The sequence below is a fragment of the Carcharhinus amblyrhynchos genome, chromosome 9 (genome assembly GCF_965287045.1).
Source record: "Carcharhinus amblyrhynchos chromosome 9, sCarAmb.v2.hapA, whole genome shotgun sequence".
NCBI classification, from domain to species: Eukaryota; Metazoa; Chordata; class Chondrichthyes; order Carcharhiniformes; family Carcharhinidae; genus Carcharhinus; species Carcharhinus amblyrhynchos.
In genome coordinates this window covers 55,586,513-55,607,413 of record NC_137332.1, presented here as the reverse complement: position 1 = coordinate 55,607,413, position 20,901 = coordinate 55,586,513, and the positions used below count along the sequence as shown (strand labels likewise).

Here is a 20,901-nt window from a genome sequence, read left to right as displayed (position 1 = left end):
GGAAATCATGCCTGACAAATTTATTAGAATTCTTTGAGGTGGTGTTGAGCAGGATGGATAACGATACCATACAAAAGGCTTCTTAATAAGATAAGTGCCCATGGTGTTGGCAGTAGCACATTAGCATGGCTGGGAGGATTAGTTAACCAATAGAAGACAGAGAGTTGGGATAAGAGGGACATTTTCAGAATGGCAACCTGTAACTAGTGGAATGCTATAGGAATCAGTGCTGGGGCTACAATTGTTTACATTATATGTTAATGGCTTGGATGAGGGAAGTGAATGCACAATTGCCAAGTTTGTGGATGATACAAAAACAGATGGGGAAGGCAAGTGACGAGGATGACACAAAGAACCTACAGAGGGATGGATATACACAGGTTAGGTTAGTGGACAAACACTTGGCAGATGAAATATAATGTAGGAAAATCTGAAGTTATGCACTTTGGTAGGGAGAATAAATGGGCAGAATATTATTTAAATGGGGAAAGATGGCAGAAAACTGCAGCACAATGGAATTTGGGATCCTCGTGCATGAAACATATAAAGCTAGCATAGAAGCTCAGAAGGTAATCAGGAAGACAAATGAAATATTGGCCTTTATTTCAAAGGAAATGGAATGTAAGGAAGGGGCCACTGTGGCACAGTAGTTAGCACCACTGCCTCACAGCACCAGGGACATGGGTTTGATTCTGGCCTTGGTCGACTGTCTGCGTGGAGTTCTCACATTCTCCTCTTGTCTGTGTTTGTTTCCTCTCACAGTCCAACAATGCACAGGTTAGGTGGATTGGCCATGCTAAACTGACCCTTTAATGTCCAAAGATGTGTAGGTTAGGTGAATTAGCTATGGTAAATGTGCACAGTTATGGGGCTAGCGCAGGAAGGTGTGCCTGAGTAAGCTGCTCCTTCAGAGCATTGGTGCAGGCTTGATGGGCTGAATGGACTTCTTCTGCACTGTAGGGATTCTATGTTCTATAAACTTAGGAAAGTCTTGCTAAACTATACAGTGCTAGTTAGACAAGTCTTGGGATACTATGAACAGTTTTGGTCCCCTTAGCTAAGGAAAGATATATCAGTATTGAAGGCAATCCAGAGAAGGTTCACCAGGTTGATTCCAGATAGGGAGGCATTTTTTGATGAGGAGAAGTTAAGTAAGTGAGACCTGTAGTCATTGGAGTTTAGAAGATTGAGTGGCAACCTCATTGAGACACGTAGGATTCTCAGGGGGCTTAACAGGGTAGGTGCTGAGAGGTTGATTCCCCTTGTGGGAGAGTTAAGCACCAGAGGGGATACTCCCGGAATACAGGGTCGCCCATTTAAGACAGAGATGAGAAGGAATTTATTCCCTTAGGTGCCAGTGAAACTGTTGAATTCTTTACCACAGAGGGCTGTAGAGGCTGGGTTGTTAAGTATGCTCAAGGAGGAGATAGACAGATTTTTAATTAGTAAGTGAATCATGGGTTATGGGGATAAAGCGGGAAAGTGAAGTTGAGAACTATCATGCCAGATCAGTGATGATCTCACTGAATGGCACAGCAAACCCGATGGGCTGATTTGTCTACTTCTGCTCCTACATCCTATAGTGTAGGCTAGCATTCTGTGTGTAGATCCTTTGTCAATTCTGCAATTGACAAGTAAACTGTCATTTTCCCTGTAGAGATACTGACAGATTTACTGTTTATTTGCAATATGGTCCGTTTTATTTACAATATGCAACTTTTGGAATTTTCTTATAATTTTGTCTCTGCACTTTCAACAGAATGTTACACTGCAGAAGGAAGCCATTTAGCTCAGTAAGGCTATATCAGTGTTTTGGTGACAAATAAGCCTCCCATGCTGTAATCCCAATGTATTGACATAAACCCACATCACTTCGTATGTCACAAAGTTGGCCTTTTGTTGGGATGGTAGCATAATGCTAATGTTACTTGGCTAGTAATGCAGAGGCCCAGATGAACGCTCCAGAGACATGAATACCGATCCCAGCGTGCCAGCTGGTGCAATTTGTACTCAATTAATTAATTAATCTGGAATAAAACATTAGATATATTGATAACAAGCATGAAACCACTAGATTGTTGTTTAAAACCTCACCTGGTTCATGAATGCCTTTCAGAGGAGAACGTCTGCTGTCCTTTATCTGGTCTGGCTCACATGTGACTTCCAACAGTAATGTGGTTGATTCTGAAATGGCCTAGCAAGCCACTCAGAGGGCAATTAAGGATGGGCAATAAATGCTGGCCTTGCCAGTATGAGTAAGAAGAGAAAAAACACCAGCTGCACCTCTCCATTATAATAAATTCTCTGCATGCAGAGCACCTATGGAACCACATGAAGTGCGAGATAGCACCTTAGGACCAGATGGGAGAAAATTATAAGGAAAAGCATTTGTTACTCGCAACAAATGAATCACTGCTTGATATACAGCTTATCTTTCATTGTTAAACTATATTTGGTATTGACAGGCGCTGTACATGTAATATGGCTGGCGTTACGGAAACCTGTGACGTTGAAAGAGGAACATGCACCTGTAAATATAATGTGGAAGGCTCCAACTGTAACCGGTAAGTGCTCTACATTTTGTTCAAAAAAATCAAGTTCAATTTTAAAGCTTTTAACACTACATTTGTAATGAATATTAACAAACAAGTTATTCTACATTCCTGAATTTGATTTAGCAGCGTTTTGCGTATTCTATACTGGTTAATTTGCTACTTTTTCAGCCATTCTCTGCAGTTTCATTCCATTAGTTTGTGAGCTTGCACCTACTGATGCATTTTTCTAAACTGCAACTTCTTTAAGGATCTTTAAAATTGGTTATTATTGTTTGTTTAAAAAACAGCTGGATACAGGGTGTTTTTTCAGGTTTAAATTTAATTGGGGACCATTCATGGAAAATAATTTGATTATAAAAACTTGCAACAAATCTGCAAAATATATATTGTATGTGACTGAACAGGCCAATTGTTGACACACAGTTCTTCGGAACATGGGGCAAGGATGCCCCACAAGGTAGTGGGATCCGGAGTGCAGGATTTGCTTCCATATCTTTTCTTCCCTGTTCTGCCTCACCATTGAGATGCTGTGACTGAAAATGTGAAGCAGTTTGGTGGACAGGTTATTTTGAATGATTGGTAGCAACTTCCTCTCAATCATTGTCAATGCTGCTACACTTCAGAATATCTTTGAAGTATTTACTTTGTCTTTCCCTGGAACACTCATTATGATATAGGAGTGTGGAGATGACTGCAGCTCTGTACACTAGGACTTCTGCTGACTTGCAGAGATCTTTGTTAGTAAATAGCCACAGGTTTGTAGAAGGTGGAGTTGATGTCATGTATCCGGTGTTGAATCTCCTTGTGCATGGTGGCCTTTTGAGAGAGGTGGCTACCTAAGTATAGGAAATGATTAACATATTCCAGAAGATAGTCACAATTGTCACATTCCTGAAGGTGGTGGTTGGTAGGGAAGTGGGTGGGGGAGGGAGGAGTGTGGTTGGAGAGGAGGGTATGTTCTTTTTCCTCCAGAATCCATAGGATGAGTGCATGGGACCTTGGGGCAGGATTTTTGTGCAACCTGCCATGTTTTTTGTTGTGGTGGGATTCGGTCCACTATAGGCCAAGAGCAGGATCTTCTGGTCCTGCCGCCATTCTCAAGGTGGTTTCCCATTGAAAGCATACTTTGCAGCTGTGAAACCTGCAGTGGAGGTGTGCCAGCAGCGGGACCAGAAGATTCCACTGGCATGAACGGCAAGGAAGTTCCGACCTTGATGTGAGCAAAGTTCCAATAGCTTTGAACACACCTACGGACTTTGCTGTTTCCCATCTATTTGATTTCTTATCGCAATCTCCCATTGATGGTAATCCATCAGTGGATTCTACCACACTGCACTGGGGGTAGACTGGTGATCATCAGCTGCCACTGTGGATTCACAGTTAAGGAGTTGTTAGAAATGTTCTTTCCAGTGTTGACGGATGGCATTGCCATCCTTAAAATGAGAAACGCAATCCTGTGAGTGAAGGAGATTTTGTTCATTTGACATTGGTCTATAGATGGTTCTCGTAACTTCAAAAAGGCTCCATATGTCATATTGTTTGCTTTCTCTTACCATCACATGTTCTTTATCTCCTGGATTTACCTTTGTGTTTCAACTTGAGCCTTGCTGCCTTCTTGATTTGTAGTTTTGGCTTATTCTGCCAGTTAATAAGACTGCTCGTTCTTATCTGTAGGAGGTCACTTATTTCAGCATTGTTTTCATCAAATGATGTTCAAATCAATGCTTTTGGCCAGAAGTCTAGTACAGATGAATTAATTTAATTCCACTGATTTAGATGTTAAATGCTAGAACATTTTCCCGACCGGTTGTGAACTGCATTTGACATCTGATTCTTAATGCTGAGACATTTGTCTTTTCTATCTTGGATTTTTGGGCTTTGGAATGTTTTAGTGCTAGGTGGATGTTCATTCAAGATTTAATAGTCTATGATCCATCTTGCAGGCATCAGTCTCCCACATGCATCAAGTGATGCAGACTTCACTTGGATCTTTGACCAGAGCAATGTTATAAAAAAAGGGAGGGCTAATGCTTTGATCTGGGATACCTCTCTGTAGTTTAGTATTTGTCCTACTGCTGGAAGAGGATGTTGTTAAATGAGACCATGCTGAGCACATTTTAGAGGGAGGATGCTATTTGCATTGGCAGTATTATGTAGCAATGCCTAGAGCACCAGAAAAAAGGCATCATTGCTAATTTAAATCGTCAGATCACAGGGCAGAGGAGTTGAATGAATCATCCTGTGTAATGGTTCAGGATGTAAATGCATGGTACTCAATTCTCTGGATGTGTTGTGTTAACAGTTGGTATGTGTTGGAAGCATTAAAAAGCACATATCAGTCACAGAGGTGAGAATTCAGCCTGGGTTCCCACTCCTAATTGGTATCCATTGACTTGTTCTGGAAAATGCAGTTAGTGATGGGAATAAGTTCTGAATGTGACATGCTGCACATTTTTTTTGTTTGTCAACAACTACTTTCTTATTTCACATATACAGCTGTTGCCCTCCATCATGAGTTAAAGGACTTGTATCTGTGTATCTGTACCCATAGGGGAGAATAACTGGTGGGGAGAAAAGGAAGAAGAATCATATATTCTAAATGTTTTATTCTCTCCCACAGTTGCAAGTCGGGTTATTATAATCTTCATCCAGACAACCCCATGGGTTGCTCAGCATGTTTCTGCTCTGGACACTCATCAGTCTGCAAGGTGGGAGATGGTTACAGGAAGGATAGCATCACTGCCACCTTCGATTCAGGTACTGCAGCAATTCGGCTGCAATGAATGAGATGTTATTCATTGTGAAGGGAGGCTGTAAGAAATTTAATTCAATTGTCTTTGAGAATGACTGAGAGAGATCATGGGCCAGAACTCATGGTGGGGCCAGTCCATAAAATTTAATATGAGTATGGAAAGAACAGCTGAGTAACCTAACTAAAAGGATCCCTGGAATGAGTTGCTTGTAAAGATCATGTGACATGCTATATAAATATGTAAAAAATATGAAGTATTATCAGAGGCTGCAATTGGACTCAGAACTCTTAGATTAGGACAAGGAAAAACTAGCCAGTCCAGGGTTCCTCTTGATGGTTACAAATCTCAGTCCTGATTATTCTTACTGGTCAAATAGTTTGTAAACGCTCATCGTTCAAAGAATAGATTCTGGAGTGCAATCATTTCCACAGAATTCTACACAGCAATGAATCAGTCCTTCAGCAGGTGAATGGGAAATATTAAGATGGAATGTGGGAGGAGAGCTATTCCCAGCTTTGCATGGATCTGTGCTCAAACTTGCACTGGGGACAGGGAAATTAACTTGATAAGTAAATGTTCCTATGATAACTGCATACAGTAGGGAATGGAGTCAAAGAGCTGAAAGATCATTTCAGATGTTTAACCCTTCATTGAATCAAAGACACAATTCCCATCACAGAGAATATAGAATAGAAACTAATATTGTTGTGATATCTTCAAAAGATCGTCAGATAAAAGAGCAGGAATAGACTATTTGGCCCCTTGGGTTTGTTGTATAAGATCATGGCCAATCTGATTATGGCTGTAACTATTTGTCTGACTACTACCATCCCCACCTGCCCTCCCCCACCATCTCCCACCCTTCCACCCACACATAACCAGATAACCCTTGATTCATTTGTAGATTAAAAATCTGTCTAACTCAGCTTTGAATGTATTCAATGACCCAGTCCCCAGTGCTCTCTGGAAAGGAGAATTCCAAAAACTAATGACCCTCTGAGAGAAGAAATTCCTCCTCACCCCCATCTTAAATGGGAGACTCCTATTTTTAAGCTGTGTTTCTCAGTTCTATATTCCCCCCAAAGGGGAACTGTCCTCACAACATCTACCCTATTAAGTATCTTCAGAATCTTATATGTTTCAATAAGGTCACCTCTCGTTCTTCTGAACACCAATGAGTATAGGCTCAAACTGCTCAAGATTTCCTCATAAGACAACGCTTTCACTCCAGGAATCATACTAGCTAACCTTCTTTGAGCTGCTTCCAATGCAATATATACATATGTCTACTACCAAAACTATTCTAGGTCTGGTCTCACCAATGCCAAGTACAGCTGTAACATGACTTCTCTACTTTTACCTTTGCAATCAAAGTCAGCATTCCATTGGCCTTCCTAATTACTTCATGCACCTGCATGCTAACTTTTTCTGATTCATGTGCGAGGATACATAAATTCCTCTGTACCACAGCATTGGCAGTCTCTCTCCATTTCAATAATGCTCTGCTTTTCTATTCTTCTGGACAAAATGGACAACTTCACATTTTGCGACATTATGCTCCATCTGCCAACTCATTGCCAACTCATTTAACCTATCTATACCCCATTGTGCCCTCCCCAAAGCTGAGTTTTCTCCCTATCTTTATTTGATCAGCTATAATACAATATGCCCCTTCATCCAAGCCATTAAAATAAATCAGAAATAATTGAAGCCCCAGTGCTTATTGCTATGGCATGCCACTCGTTACAGTTTGTCAATCTGAAATGGTCTATTTGTTTCCCATTAAGCAGCCACTCCTCTACTGATGCTAATATATCAACCTAACATCATGAGCTCTTAACTTGTTTATGGCACCTTATTGAATGCCTTCTGGAAATCCTAATATAGTGCACCTACTAGTTCCCCTTTATCTGTCCTGCTTGTTAGTGTGTATGTTTTATGGATGTATCTGTTAAGAGTAGCCATTATGAAATTGCAGTCACTCTATCAATATCATCACCTTAGTCAGAATGCTACTAAGCAAGATACCTCCGATTGAAATATCTCAGAATGGGAATATTCCACTAAACACCAAAATGATATTGCAATGCCAACAGTTTTACACAGTGGAATTATCAATAAACTATATAGTTTCAAGATTGTTGCCAGTGATATTGCATGACTGCTTAATGCACTCCTATCAAACCCCTCTTCATGAAATTAAGATAGTGAACAAATAATTTGTGTGTGAGCTCATTCAATGTTTGAACAAAAATGTTATAGATAACGATTTCCATGGTAATATCTTTCTCTGGCTTAAAGATAGAATAGTTTAACTTACTAATGTCAGCTAAATTGGGATATTGCTGCAAAATTAGACTGCTAATTGCCATGAATTATATAAAGGCATGTGTGGTTTATTGGTCTGTTCTTGTAAGCAGATACTGAAGGATGGAAAGCACAGTACCGCAGGAGTGGGGACCTTCCTCTCATGAGATCATCATCATCACGAGACCTTATCGTTCACTCTAGTGATGACTACCCAATATTCTTTGTTGCTTCGGGTGAGTTCAGAGTAATGATGGTTATTTCATGTATTAGCCTCACAATTTTGTTATTGCTGGTTCATTTTATGTATGTCAAAATGCTGATACATTCTTTGATAACCTACCCATATGAAATAGGACACAGTAACTTAACGTTTGGCTGTCCATCTCACACGTGACATATTCTGACCCATTTTGCAATCTCCTTAAGAATTGGCAATTTGCTGTTTTACACAGTTACATGTGGTTTGCAAGTCTTTGCCTCTAACACTCATTACTTCATAATATAAACATGGACTATAGGGTTAGATTGTCAACTTTTCTGAAGCTTACTATTTACAAGTATTTTGTTGATATTTATCCTAATGTTGTGCCTTACAATCTCACCTTAAAAAAGCATAAATTTTATGTGACACTCGATGTTGTTAATGGAAATAATTTGATTTTCAAGTTTGGTAATTTTTAAACATTTTTCAACAAGTTTTAAAAGATTGTTGGAATCTGCGATTCCCATATTTTTAAATCTTCATACTCTGGTTCCCTCACTGACATTGGCATAGCTCTGCAACCCTGAGGAGGTGCTAGTCTGTGACTTTATTGTAGGCATATTTACTCTGTTACTGCTGCATTAACAATGATACTCACCAGCTATCCCATCTGTATTCCTTGTTAACATCACGAGTGGAGCAAGTACACAAGAACTATAAGATATGATTTTTAAAAACTAATTATGTGAGTTAAATTCTGAAACCAGCGATCAAGTCAAGAGTACAATTGTCCATTGACTTTCACTACTCCATTATAAATGATCCACAACTCAATTCCTTTACAAGGATTAAGGAAGACAATGATTAAAGTGAATTTATCATTAATATTTGGCAATTGACAAGCCAGAACTCATACTCTGGCCTGTTCCAGGGTAAGAAACTGTGCTGTGCAGAATGATTGGCTGAGAATGATGTCCATTACTCATGCCACCTGTTTCTTTCATCTTTAGCCAAGTTCCTGGGAAATCAAGTGTTGAGTTATGGACAGAATCTCTCCTTCACATTCTATGTGGAAAGAAACGGTGCCTACCCATCAGTAGAAGATCTGATACTGGAAGGAGATAGTCAAACACTGACGGCTCAAGTGAATGCACAAAATAACCCAATCCCTTCCACGACAAAACAGACATATAACTACAGGTAGGTATTGCAGATGTTCTGAATTCAAGAGATCTTCTTTTCAGCTAACTCAGGAGTGGAATTCTTTTTGTACCAATCATGGCATAGGTTCATTCCATTTCCTGGGCATATTATGCATTACAATTAATGCTGTTTTGGCAAATGGAGCACTGGCCTGAGCTGCACTTAATAGGAATATTTCAGCATCAAATTCAAAGAGTATTGTCCGTCTATCAAAAGGATGTAAATTTTGCATTGATTACACTGATAAAATGATATAGTCAACTTTGTGGTAAGAAAATGATTGAATAAATGGAGTTAATTGTTTAATTGGCTATTTGAGACCCAACTCCATGATGCATTACTGGATAACTTCTTCACAAGAACATAAACAATGCCATTTCACTGGTCCAAAGGGCTATAATATCCTGTTGTTGTATTTCGTTTTTGTTAATTATCCAATGGTGGAGGTTCAAATGTAAAGATTAGTAACCTTGTTTTGCTTTGTAGGCTCCATGAGGGTTTGGAGTATGGATGGAAGCCATTTTTGACCTCCTTTGACTTCCAGCAGGTGCTCAGCAACCTCAAAGCCATCAAAATCCGTGGTACATACAGCAGGCAAAGTAAGTCTTCTGAAAGTTGACTTTATGCAGGTTCTTTAGAAGTTAAATTACTATTACTTACGTGGCGAAAAACTGCAGCAGGCGACGGTGCAGAGGGACCTCGGGGTCCTTCTGCATGAGTCGCAAAAACCCAGCTTGCAGGTGCAGCAGGTGGTCAGGAAGGCGACTGGGATGCTGGCCTTCATAGCGAGGGGGATAGAATATAAAAGTAGGGAGGTCTTGCTGCAGCTGTATAGGGCATTGGTGAGGCCGCAGCTGGAGTACTGTGTGCAGTTTTGGGCGCCGCACCTGCGCAAGGATATTTTGGCCTTGGAGGGAGTGCAGAGGAGGTTTACTAGGCTGATACCGGAGTTGAGGGGGTTGAGCTATGAGGAGAGGCTGAATAAACTAGGCTTGTACTCGTTAGAGTTTAGAAGAATGAGGGGAGATCTCATTGAGACGTATAAGATGATGAATGGGATGGATAGGATAGAGGTGGAGAGAATCTTCCCGCTCAAAAAAGACAGTAGGACTAGGGGGCACAGCCTCAAGATAAAGGGGAGGCGGTTTAGAACGGAGTTGAGGAGGAACTTCTTCACTCAAAGGGTGGTGAATCTCTGGAATTCTCTGCCCGTTGAAGTGGTGGAGGCTGCCTCGCTAAATATTTTTAAGAAGCTGGTTGATGGGTTCTTGATAAGAGAGGGGATTAAGGGTTATGGGGAGAGGGCGGGAATGTGGAACTGAGCCACGACAGATCAGCCATGATCTTATTGAATGGCGGGGCAGGCTCGAAGGGCTAGATGGCCTACTCTTGCTCCTATTTCTTATGTTCTTATGTAAATGAAGTAGAAGAAGGATAGTGTTAAAAATTAAGTCGAGAGGCAGAAGTAAGATAAAGTGAGAAAAGATTTATCTCTTGTCCATCCTTTGAGATGAAGATGACCATGTTCATCATCTGGGGTAATTGATAGAGTTGTGCTGGGTACGCAGGTAACTTCTAAGACACATCTGCACTCAGAAGGTGCTGCAAATAGGAGACGATATCACGGATGACTGAGTTTTGCATCCATTGCTGGTTCGCGATTTCCTCTCCTTGTGTTTTCTCTCTGCCTTGGACTTGCACTTGCTTCTGAAGGAGGATGCATCTCATTTCATCAGGTGCGGCAATCCTCGAGAAACTTTTCTCGGGACTCAAAGTTGATGTCAAAATTCCTGGTGACACCTTCATAATGTCCTTGAAGTGTTTCCTTTGGCGGCCATAAGTTCACACTCCAGATTCAATGGGCAGAATTTTATGGCCCTTCTCACTGGCTGGATCTTCCAGTCCTGCTGATGGTGACCCAGCCCACACTGTGGCAGGTTCCCTGATGGCAAAGTGTGCAGGCCACACAAAACACCATAGACATTGACGGGACCAGATGATCCTGTGGCCCCCACTGCTGGAAAACATGCCACTGTGTGACTGAAATCTCTCTGTGGGAGATTCATTTTGATAAACGGGGATCAAGCATTCTGGTTACTTGACCAGCTCAACTCAGTTGTGATATGTTGTGGGTGGTTGGTATGCCAACTCGGGTAAGCCCCTCAGTGTTTGGTATTTTGTCCTGGAATTCAATTTGCAGAGATTCCCTGAAGCAGCTCAAGTGGAAGTGGTTGAGCTTCTTGACAGGGCATTGTCATACTCGGACAGTATGCTGTCCAAGTCTCTCATGCATAGAGTAGAGTGAGCAGGACTGTTGCTCCATTGTCTTTCAGCTTGGCAGGCAGACACCCTGGCTGATGTTCAAAAGCTGAAGAAGGCCACACTTGTTTTGGCAACTCATGCATGTGTCTCAATATCAATATAGGCAGCTCAAGGGAGTATGATGCTGAGATGAGTGAACTACTCCACCAGGAACAGCTCCTGGTCATAGACTGAAACCTTGGGTGTGCGAGCCTAAAAATCCATTAAAGTATTGAAATACCTGAGCTCCAGGAAAAAACATTGATGGACACCTCTGGCTCATTGATTCATGCTGTCAATTATGTAATTTTTACTTACACAAGATAAAGATGTTTCAAATGCTTGCAGTTTCTGCTATTGATACTTGAAAGGGACAGAGTGGTTGGCTTTTTTATTTGCCTGTAGAAAAAAGCAGTTTATGTTTAAGAAAGTGTAAAGTTATCAATAAATGACTTTATAAAAAGCTTTTTTAAACATCCTATTGTCATTCTAAGATTCATTTCTTCCATACAATGTATTGAATGATCATAGAAGTACCATAGTTCACCATGGATTGTATAGGGGAGGCGTCATAGGAATGGTTGGGGAAATTGGGAGGTGCACCTTGTCATGGGGGTGAGGGGCCATAGAAGGGGTGGGGATGTTGGCATAGATTGCGTAGATGGGGCATAGGGAATGTTTGGGGGTCGATGGGTAGGGTTGGGAGACCTTACTTCTTCATTACAACTGGGACGAAGACCCACTGTGTTAAGGCAGGTCTGTAAAGTATACTCGTCATGGCTCCTGGCAGCCCCAGTAGCTGACTCCAACTCTTTCCCGGTTAGTCAATCCAACTGCAGTCTGCATCACATCTGTACACAGGAAGTAACTTAGATTCTTTCTATTACAGGTGCTGGACACATTGATAACGTGATTCTCCATACAGCCCGACCTGGTGTTGGAAGCCCTGCTCAGTGGGTTGAGAAGTGCACATGTCCAACAGGTTATGAGGGCCGGTTCTGTGAGAAATGTGCAAGAGGCTACACAAGGCAAAATCACAAACTTGGAAGTTTCAGCAAGTGTATGCCATGCACCTGTCGAGGTTCCAGTGATAACTGTGACCCTGAAACTGGTGAGCTGGTTGGTAGATTGGCTTCGATTACAGATCATGATTTATCACTCTGTTTCATTAAGCTTTGTGGCATGCTTGGTAAAAATAGATGGCAGTATAAATATTACTGGAGAACTTTGCATGGAATCCTGTATCTCATCAGATCACAGTAACTACTTTTGAGCTGAAATAATTGTTACAAGTGAAGATGTTCACTTTCTTTATTATCTTTCTAAGTTATTGGAAAGGGTCCTGAGAGATAGGATTTATGACCATTTGGAAAGATTCAGTTTAATCTGGGATGGTCAGCACGGTTTCGTGAGGGGTGAGTCCTGCCTCACCAAATTTAATTGAATTCTTTGAGGAGGTAACTGAGTGTGTGGATGAAGGTAGAGCAGTTGATGTCGTATACATGGATTTTAGTAAGGCGTTTGATAAGGTTCCCCATGGTAAGCTCATGAAGAAGATAAGGAGGTGTGGGATAGAAGGAAATTTGACCGATTGGATAAGTAACTGGCTGTCTCATAGAAGACAGAGGGTTGTGGTGGAGGGAAAATTTTCAGACTGGAGGCCAGTTACCAGCGGTGTACCACAGGGATCAGTGCTGGGTCCTCTGCTATTTGTGGTTTTTATCAATGACTTAGAAGAGGGTGCTGAAGGGTGGATTAGTAAATTTGCTAATGACACCAAGATTGGTGGAGTAGTGGATGAGATGGGGGGCTCTTGCAGGCTGCAAAGAAACATTGATAGGATGCAGAGCTGGGCTGAAAAGTGGCAGATGGAGTTTAACCCTGATAAGTGCGAAGTGATTCATTTTGGTAGGACAAACTTGAATGCAGATTACAGGGTCAATGGCAAGGTTCTGAGGTATGTGGAGGAACAGAGATCTTGGGGTTCATATCCACAGATCTCTGAAGGTGCCTCTCCAGTGGATAGAGCCATGAAGAAGGCTTATAGCGTGTTAGCGTTTATTAACAGGGGGTTTGAGTTTAAGAGCTGTGGGGTTATGCTGCAATTATACCGGATGTTGGTGAGACCACATTTGGAATATTGTGTTCAGTTCTGATCACCTCACTATAAGAAGGATGTGGAAACATTGGAGAGAGTGCAGAGGAGATTTACCAGAACGCTGCCTGGTTTGGAGGGTAGGTCTTATGAGGAAAGGTTGAGGGAGCTGGGGCTTTTCTCTTTACAGCAGAGGAGGATGAGAGGTTTTTAAGATGATGAGGGGGATAGAAGACATGTGCAGAAGTTATTTCCTCCGTTGATGTAGCTATTACTAGGGGGCATAACTATAAGGTTCATGATGGGAGATACGGGAGGGATGTCTGAGATAGATTCTTCACTCAGAGGGTGGTTGGAGTGTGGAACACACTGCCTGCTATGATAGTGGAGTCGAACACTTTAGGAACTTTCAAGTGGTTATTGGGTAAGCACTTGGGGCACACTAGAATTATAGGGAGTGTGATACTTAATCTTGGGTTTAGACATAGCTCGGCACAACATTGAGGGCCGAAGGGCCTGTACTGTGCTGTACTGTTCTATGTCTCGGGGTCCTTGTGCATGAGTCGCAAAAACCCAGCCTGCAGGTGCAGCAGGTGGTCAGGAAGGCGACTGGGATGCTGGCCTTCATAGCGAGGGGGATTGAATATAAAAGTAGGGAGGTCTTGCTGCAGCTATATAGGGCATTGGTGAGGCCGCAGCTGGAGTACTGTGTGCAGTTTTGGTCACCGCACTTACGCAGGGATATTTTGGCCTTGGAGGGAGTGCAGAGGAGGTTTACTAGGCTGATACCGGAGTTGAGGGGGTTGAGCTATGAGGAGAGGCTGAATAAACTAGGCTTGTACTCGTTAGAGTTTAGAAGAATGAGGGGAGATCTCATTGAGACATATAAGATGATGAATGGGATGGATAGGATAGAGGTGGAGAGACTCTTCCTGCTCAGAAAGGACAGTAGGACTAGGGGGCACAGCCTCAAGATAAAGGGGAGGCGGTTTAGAACGGAGTTGAGGAGGAACTTCTTCACTCAAAGGGTGGTGAATCTCTGGAATTCTCTGCCCGTTGAAGTGGTGGAGGCTGCCTCGCTAAATATTTTTAAGACGCGGGTTGATGGGTTTTTGATAAGCGAGGGGATTAAGGGTTATGGGGAGAGGGCGGGAAAGTGGAACTGAGCCACGACAGATCAGCTATGATCTTATTGAATGGCGGGGCAGGCTCGAAGGGCTAGATGGCCTACTCCTGCTCCTATTTCTTATGTTCTTATGTTTTGTGTTCTATTCCGGTGATTTTTATAAGCATTATCCATGTATTGCACAGAGTCAATCATTTGTTGCAAAGCTACATGTTTTTAAAGGATTTATTTGTGAGGTGAGTTCACTAGATTGCACAATGTGATGATAATTTATATCTTCACACACATCTTGCACTTTGGGACCTTGTCTTCCTCAAATGAACATGACATTTTCCAGCTTGGCTGGTGTGCTAAAACAGTGCAGGAAGATAAAGTCAAACTGTCTTGAAATAACAAGGCTTCACCACGTATCTTGATGTAATACGCAGTGTTGAATTAGGTATTTACAAAGTGGTAAAGGTTACCTAAACACATTTTGTAAATATATTGCCCATCTCTCACCAAGGATATCCCTTTTAAAAATCAGCTTTGGTGAAATTTGATATCCTTGTTCCTCAGACAATTTTTTCCTGTTGATCTATTTGATCAGTGAACATCAATAAAAAGCTGAGAAACACTGAGGCAAATTTTACCTTTCTGCCCACCATGGGAATTGGAGCAGGTGAGGGGTGGACCATGGAGACGTCTGTTGACTTTGGGTGGAATTTTCCGGTTTTGGGGTGAGCGAGTCTGAAGAATCCTGCCCACTAACTCTCAAGAGCAGCTAAGTCCAATATTGAGAAGATGGCATCGGAGCATTAATGTTAGCCAAATTGTTGCTGTGCTTTTGGATTCCAGCAAGTGCCACGTTTTAGATTAAAAATACATCACTGAAACATCCTTGATTTAATCTGTTGATCATAAATTCAGGTCTCTCACACCCTTGCATTCACCAACTTCTGTGGGCAGTTTTGATGGTAGTGCGATCAGTTAATAATTTAATAAAAGTTAGAAAACCTTGTAGAAATTACCAGAAAGAGAAACATTGTATTACATTTAATCATGAACCTTGCCAGCTTCTCCCTCATGACTTTGACCAAAGGTGGATTTGACTGATGGATCAAATTTACGATTTATTATGGTATTGCATAATATTTATGCCTGAGGCAACTTAGTGTTCATTTGAAAATTAAGAACAAAATCAATTACTAGCTGTATTTTCCATGCTTCATTTGTGAGGCAATTATCAATCAGGTAACTCACGCAATAAAGGACATCTTCAGAGCATTGGTCTACAGCCCAGAACATGTTAGATCACGCTCCTCAACTATAAGTCAAATCTGGAACACTATCAGGAAAAGGATAGAAAGGATCCTAACAATAATGACCAGGATGGTTCCAGGGATTAAGAGACTAAGCGTGGATGGTAAAATTTAATGCCCACGTCTTCCCTATCCCTCCCCAAACTGACCAAACAGATGAATTTAGAGGTAGGGCGTACACCTTGTTTGAAGACGTGTAGTGCTCAATTGAGGGACTCAGCAGCAAGAAAGTGCTCCATTGAGATCCACTGCCCTACCTTTCCTTCAATCCCTCCTCCCCTCTTTGCTAGTGACATGGTTTCCTCACCATGTCCACTATTCTGCCATGAGTTATATTTCTCCAGTAATCCAATAATGATCCCTGATGTTATTACCAGCAACAACCATCACTCCTAGTGGTACTGCTGATAATGGAGAGATGTTGGCCTTTGAATGGCTCTTAGCCTTCAGAGTCAAGATTTCCACCCTACTGGGGAAAGATCTAGAACTAAATGTCCCCATGGAGCCGGGGCATCCGGTAGAAGAGCTTCCACTGCCAATTAGGGATTTAATTCACTCTGGGCTCCTAAAGATTGGATCAGTGGGAATGCTAACAATTTTGTAGCAGATGTCAGTCCCTGTGTTACCAAGAAAAGCTCAAATGTCTGAACTTAGAACCACAGAATTCCAATAGTGCAGCAGGAGGCCATTCAGCCCACCAAGTCTGTACCAACTCTCCAAAAGATCATCTGACCCAGGCCCACCTTCCTCCTCCCCCATCCAATCCTTCATAACCTCACAAATTTACCATGGCTATTCCACCTAACCTACCTGTGTTGGGACATTAAGGGGCAACTTAGCGTGGTAACCCACCTAACCTACACATCTTTGGATTGTGGGAGGAAACCGAAGCACCCGGAGGTAAATGGAGACTGGAGCTAAAGGAAACTGAAGGGAGGTATGATACACTGTTCAAAGTATAGTTATAGATGAGGTAAATATAAGCAAATATTTAAATGGAAATGGATATAGGATAAAAGAGGAGGTTTTATGCAAAGTTAGTGTTCAATAAAAAAAAAATCCCATAAGATAGTGGAACATAATCACAGAGATGATAGTTGACTCAGTGTTAATCAACACCTTTAAAAATCAATATATGTTGGGTTGGAATTCAGTACCTGTATGTCCTGTCATTATTTTCACTATTAATAAAGTGCTTTTTCATGTTGCCTGCTAGGTTCCTGTTTCTCCAATGATCATCCCAGAAATTGCCCACATGGTTATTACATTGATTCTTCTGAACCAAGTGGCTGTAGGATTTGCCCCTGTCCAAGTGGTACAGGTTGTACTGTGACACCAGGGACAACAGAGGTAGTGTGTGTGGGCTGTCCGGCAAAAACAATGGGTAAGTTTTAGGTATAATCTATCAATTTTAAGCATAAAAATAACACCAGCAGAAAGAAACAACACTGCAAGATACTTTTGCACAAATACCCTGTTCAGCACTTCTAAGGTTAGATCCAATATTATTTATTCACCTTATACAGCACAGTTTGCTAATATGTGACTGCTTATGAAAAATGTATCCGTATAATCTAAAACTCTCTTCATTATCCATACTCCAATTATCTGCCTTCCTGAATGTTCATCCGAATATAATTGAAATGAAACCCCATTGCACAGTCCAAATAAAGATCTGTCTTATTTGTACTTCATTTGTAAATTAACATACACGATGCTACATTTATAACCTGACATGTGTCTCTTTTTCCTATCGCTACTTATTGCTATAAACCAGATGTTACAAATGTTGTTTTAATGACTCATGATTTTGATCTTTTCAGTCTGAGTGTCAGCCCACGCCCGCATTCCTACATGGTGAACCATCACTTCTTACTGCCTCAAGCTGCTCTCCCTCTTGGCAGACTAATTTGTCTATGAGTTTCAGGGATATCATAGAAACCTTTCTCCTCTCAAAGTCCATCTCCATGTCATCATGAATCACATAGTCTTTGTATCCAGGTCGGAATAATGATTAGCTATCCTACAGATCCACATTCTCTTCTATCTTGGAAGTGAATACACAGTTTAAAGCACAAATGTTTACAACAGATTCAAAACTTTTCTGAAACTTTGGAGACTCACCGTGAATCCATTGTTAAAGAACAGGCTATTGGCACCAAGTATAAACACTTTGTACTTCCATACCCAAAAATCAGCCCTTTCCACATTCCCCCCCCCCGAATTTCGACAAACAAATCACTCAGGTTTGCAGGCAGATAGACTGTAGTACAGTTCAATGAGCCCTTTTATTTTACTTTAAATTAAAGATACTTTCCCAACATATAACAATTTCATAAACATCATAATTGTAATGATAGACTACAGTGTACCTTTGAACTGCCATTACTGGCAATCAGCTTGTGCACAGTTAAGCTTCACAAACAGCAAATGAGGGGAAAGATCAAGTGATTATATACTTCCATTTGAAAAGGATTCACGGACTTTACATCAATTATAGTTCATAACACAGATCACCACAGAAGCTCACTGCTATTTCATGCTATTGAATTTCACCATTCTGTAGAATTCCACCAAATTATTATATCCACTATCATTAGAGAGAATTTCTATAGATCAAATGCCTATCCAGTCATTATCACTGTGTAGATATCAAACAGACCAAATCCTTTCCATTCATTTCACTATACAGAATTCAAATATATTGAGCCATTTCCATTCACTGCCGTTATAAAGTGTTCTTGTGCCAAACTCTTTTCCATTTGCACCTTATTATACAGATTGTTGAAGGATTAACCAGTTCTATTTTGACAATTAATTTAACATGACAGGGTTTATCAATGTGAGAAAAACATAGATGGACTTTGGTTTGTTGATAGTTGATTTGATGGAGTTTGCTTTTTGCTTAGTTAATACATATTTTGAGGTTCAAGCACATGAAATTTCCATTCCTTAATGTTACTATGCAAATTCCCTAGGTAAACGGTGTGAGATGTGTGAGGAAGGATACTATGGTAACCCACAGGCAGGCAGGCACTGCCAACCTTGTTCATGCAACAACAATGTTGATCCTAATTCGGTTAGAATCTGTGATCAGTGGACTGGAGAATGCCGGGAATGTCTGTACAATACTGCAGGACGCCACTGTGAGAGATGTAAAGATCGCTTTTATGGGAATGCACTTGCCTCCAATCCTACCGAAAAGTGCAAACGTAAGAATTGTCTTTGAACTGTATGTATGCTAGCTTATATTCCATGACATAAAGACGAGATTTTCCAACCGCATGCACCCAAAGATTGGATTTTCCTGCCCAAGGTCAGTAGACCTTTACACGGTCCACCAAATTTTCTGTTCCGCCTGCCAAAATTCCCATGGTCCGCGGGACGGGAAAATTCTGCCCAAAGTTTGCTATTTCATCAAAACAATTTTGCACAAAGCAAACCCAGTTCAACATTAAAGCAAGTTACAATCTGTCCTTTTTCTTTTATTCATTCATGGGATGTGGACATCGCTAGCTGGGACAGCATTTATTGCCTATTCCTAATTGCCCTTCAGCTGAGTGGCTTTGTATGGAATAGTATGGATGGGATTATCCAGTGTCCCTGCAACATGTTTCTCAGTGGTAGGAGGCAGCTCACCACTGGCCACTCAATGGAATTTCCCATTGAATCCTGCCGCTGCCACTGGAAAATCTGTGGTGGGGATGCGCCTTCAGTGGGACTGGAAGATCTTGCCAGTAGGAAGGACCAGAAAATCCCACCCACATGTTTCAATACTTAAACAACAGTCATGAAATTTTTACAAAATATGACTTATCGTACATTTTCATGTTATGATTGTTACTCTTACAGCATGCAACTGTGACCCAAGTGGTTCTTGGTCCTTACAGTGCAGGAATGATGGAACATGTGATTGCAAGTCAGGAGTCTTTGGAGATAAGTGTAACCAGTGTGCAGGAGACACCTATTACAATAGCACCACAGGATGCCAGGAGTGCCCAAACTGTTATCAAGCAGTAAAAAACAAGGTATGCATCTGACCCCCATTTGCACAAGAGTTGAAGAAGACATTAATACTGCACTTCGCTAAGAGAATATTAAGTCAGCTTTTGTTTTTAAGAATTTCCTCATTTCCACTTATTCAATGATATGTGGAAAATTATATCTATTTTTACACCATTCTTGCAGCTAATCTTATTAGCATACACTGGACAGAAACATCTGTCACAAACAAAGGAAAATCAGTGAGTGAATTTGAGTCTATTACTAGCATTAAACTGTCCATGAAGCTCCTCTTCTAGTACGAAGGCATCAATCTATCATTTGCATTACACACAGCATGTTCAACAAAAGATAACGGCAGAAGTTTTCAATTTTTAATGTAATGTGATTGAAAAAACAATTTAATGAGACAGGCAATGCAGGGTAGGCCTCACTGAGGAGAAATAAGTGGCAGAAGATTTACACAGAGGTTTTCTTAATAAGCATGAAAGATTGAAGAATCTACGGTATAGTCTAAGACTGGCAGAAATCGAGCATACAAATTTTCTCTATCTTAAATCAGCATTACACTGTACCTCTACTCGCACTGGAAAACACTAGATATTTGGGGCTGCTGAGTGGAAGTATTATTGTGTGATATTAATAATAGACACGTTACTGAGTTTGTGTCCACAAAAGCATTGACTTCTTTACCTTAAATGGGTTAAGCCTTTGTTAAAGTACCAAATGGAAGAATTACTTATCAATGAGAGAATACATATGTTATCAATATGATTTCACTCTCAAAAAGCCTTGTGAATAAGTGGTGAAGAATGGCAGATTACTATAGTTATAGGAACACTACTTGTGGGACCATGTAGTCATGTGTTAACAACACAACATGTTGCTGTTATCCCTTTCTCTACATTGCCACCAAAGATGGTGAGAAGATGGCACCTAGCCTATACCATTAAATACATCTACATAGTTGCATAGCTGTGAGTTAAATACACTTCCAGTAAGTATCTGTTCACAAATGTGACATTGTTGTTATATTAATATAAGAACATAAAG

At 41.0% G+C, this 20,901-nt stretch overlaps 1 protein-coding gene across 1 annotated transcript in view; it reads left to right on the top strand.

Annotated features, from left to right (window-relative positions):
* The window catches only part of LOC145347823 (laminin subunit gamma-1-like), a 67,530-nt gene that overhangs the window by 23,438 nt on the left and 23,191 nt on the right, over nt 1-20,901 (top strand). Inside the window, exons 4-12 of the mRNA XM_080195712.1 lie at nt 2,466-2,564; nt 5,176-5,312; nt 7,729-7,851; nt 8,831-9,020; nt 9,510-9,622; nt 12,214-12,435; nt 17,063-17,230; nt 18,825-19,058; nt 19,699-19,874. Coding sequence (XP_080051838.1) covers nt 2,466-2,564; nt 5,176-5,312; nt 7,729-7,851; nt 8,831-9,020; nt 9,510-9,622; nt 12,214-12,435; nt 17,063-17,230; nt 18,825-19,058; nt 19,699-19,874 — 1,462 coding nt within the window. The remainder of the gene's footprint in view (nt 1-2,465; nt 2,565-5,175; nt 5,313-7,728; nt 7,852-8,830; nt 9,021-9,509; nt 9,623-12,213; nt 12,436-17,062; nt 17,231-18,824; nt 19,059-19,698; nt 19,875-20,901) is intronic.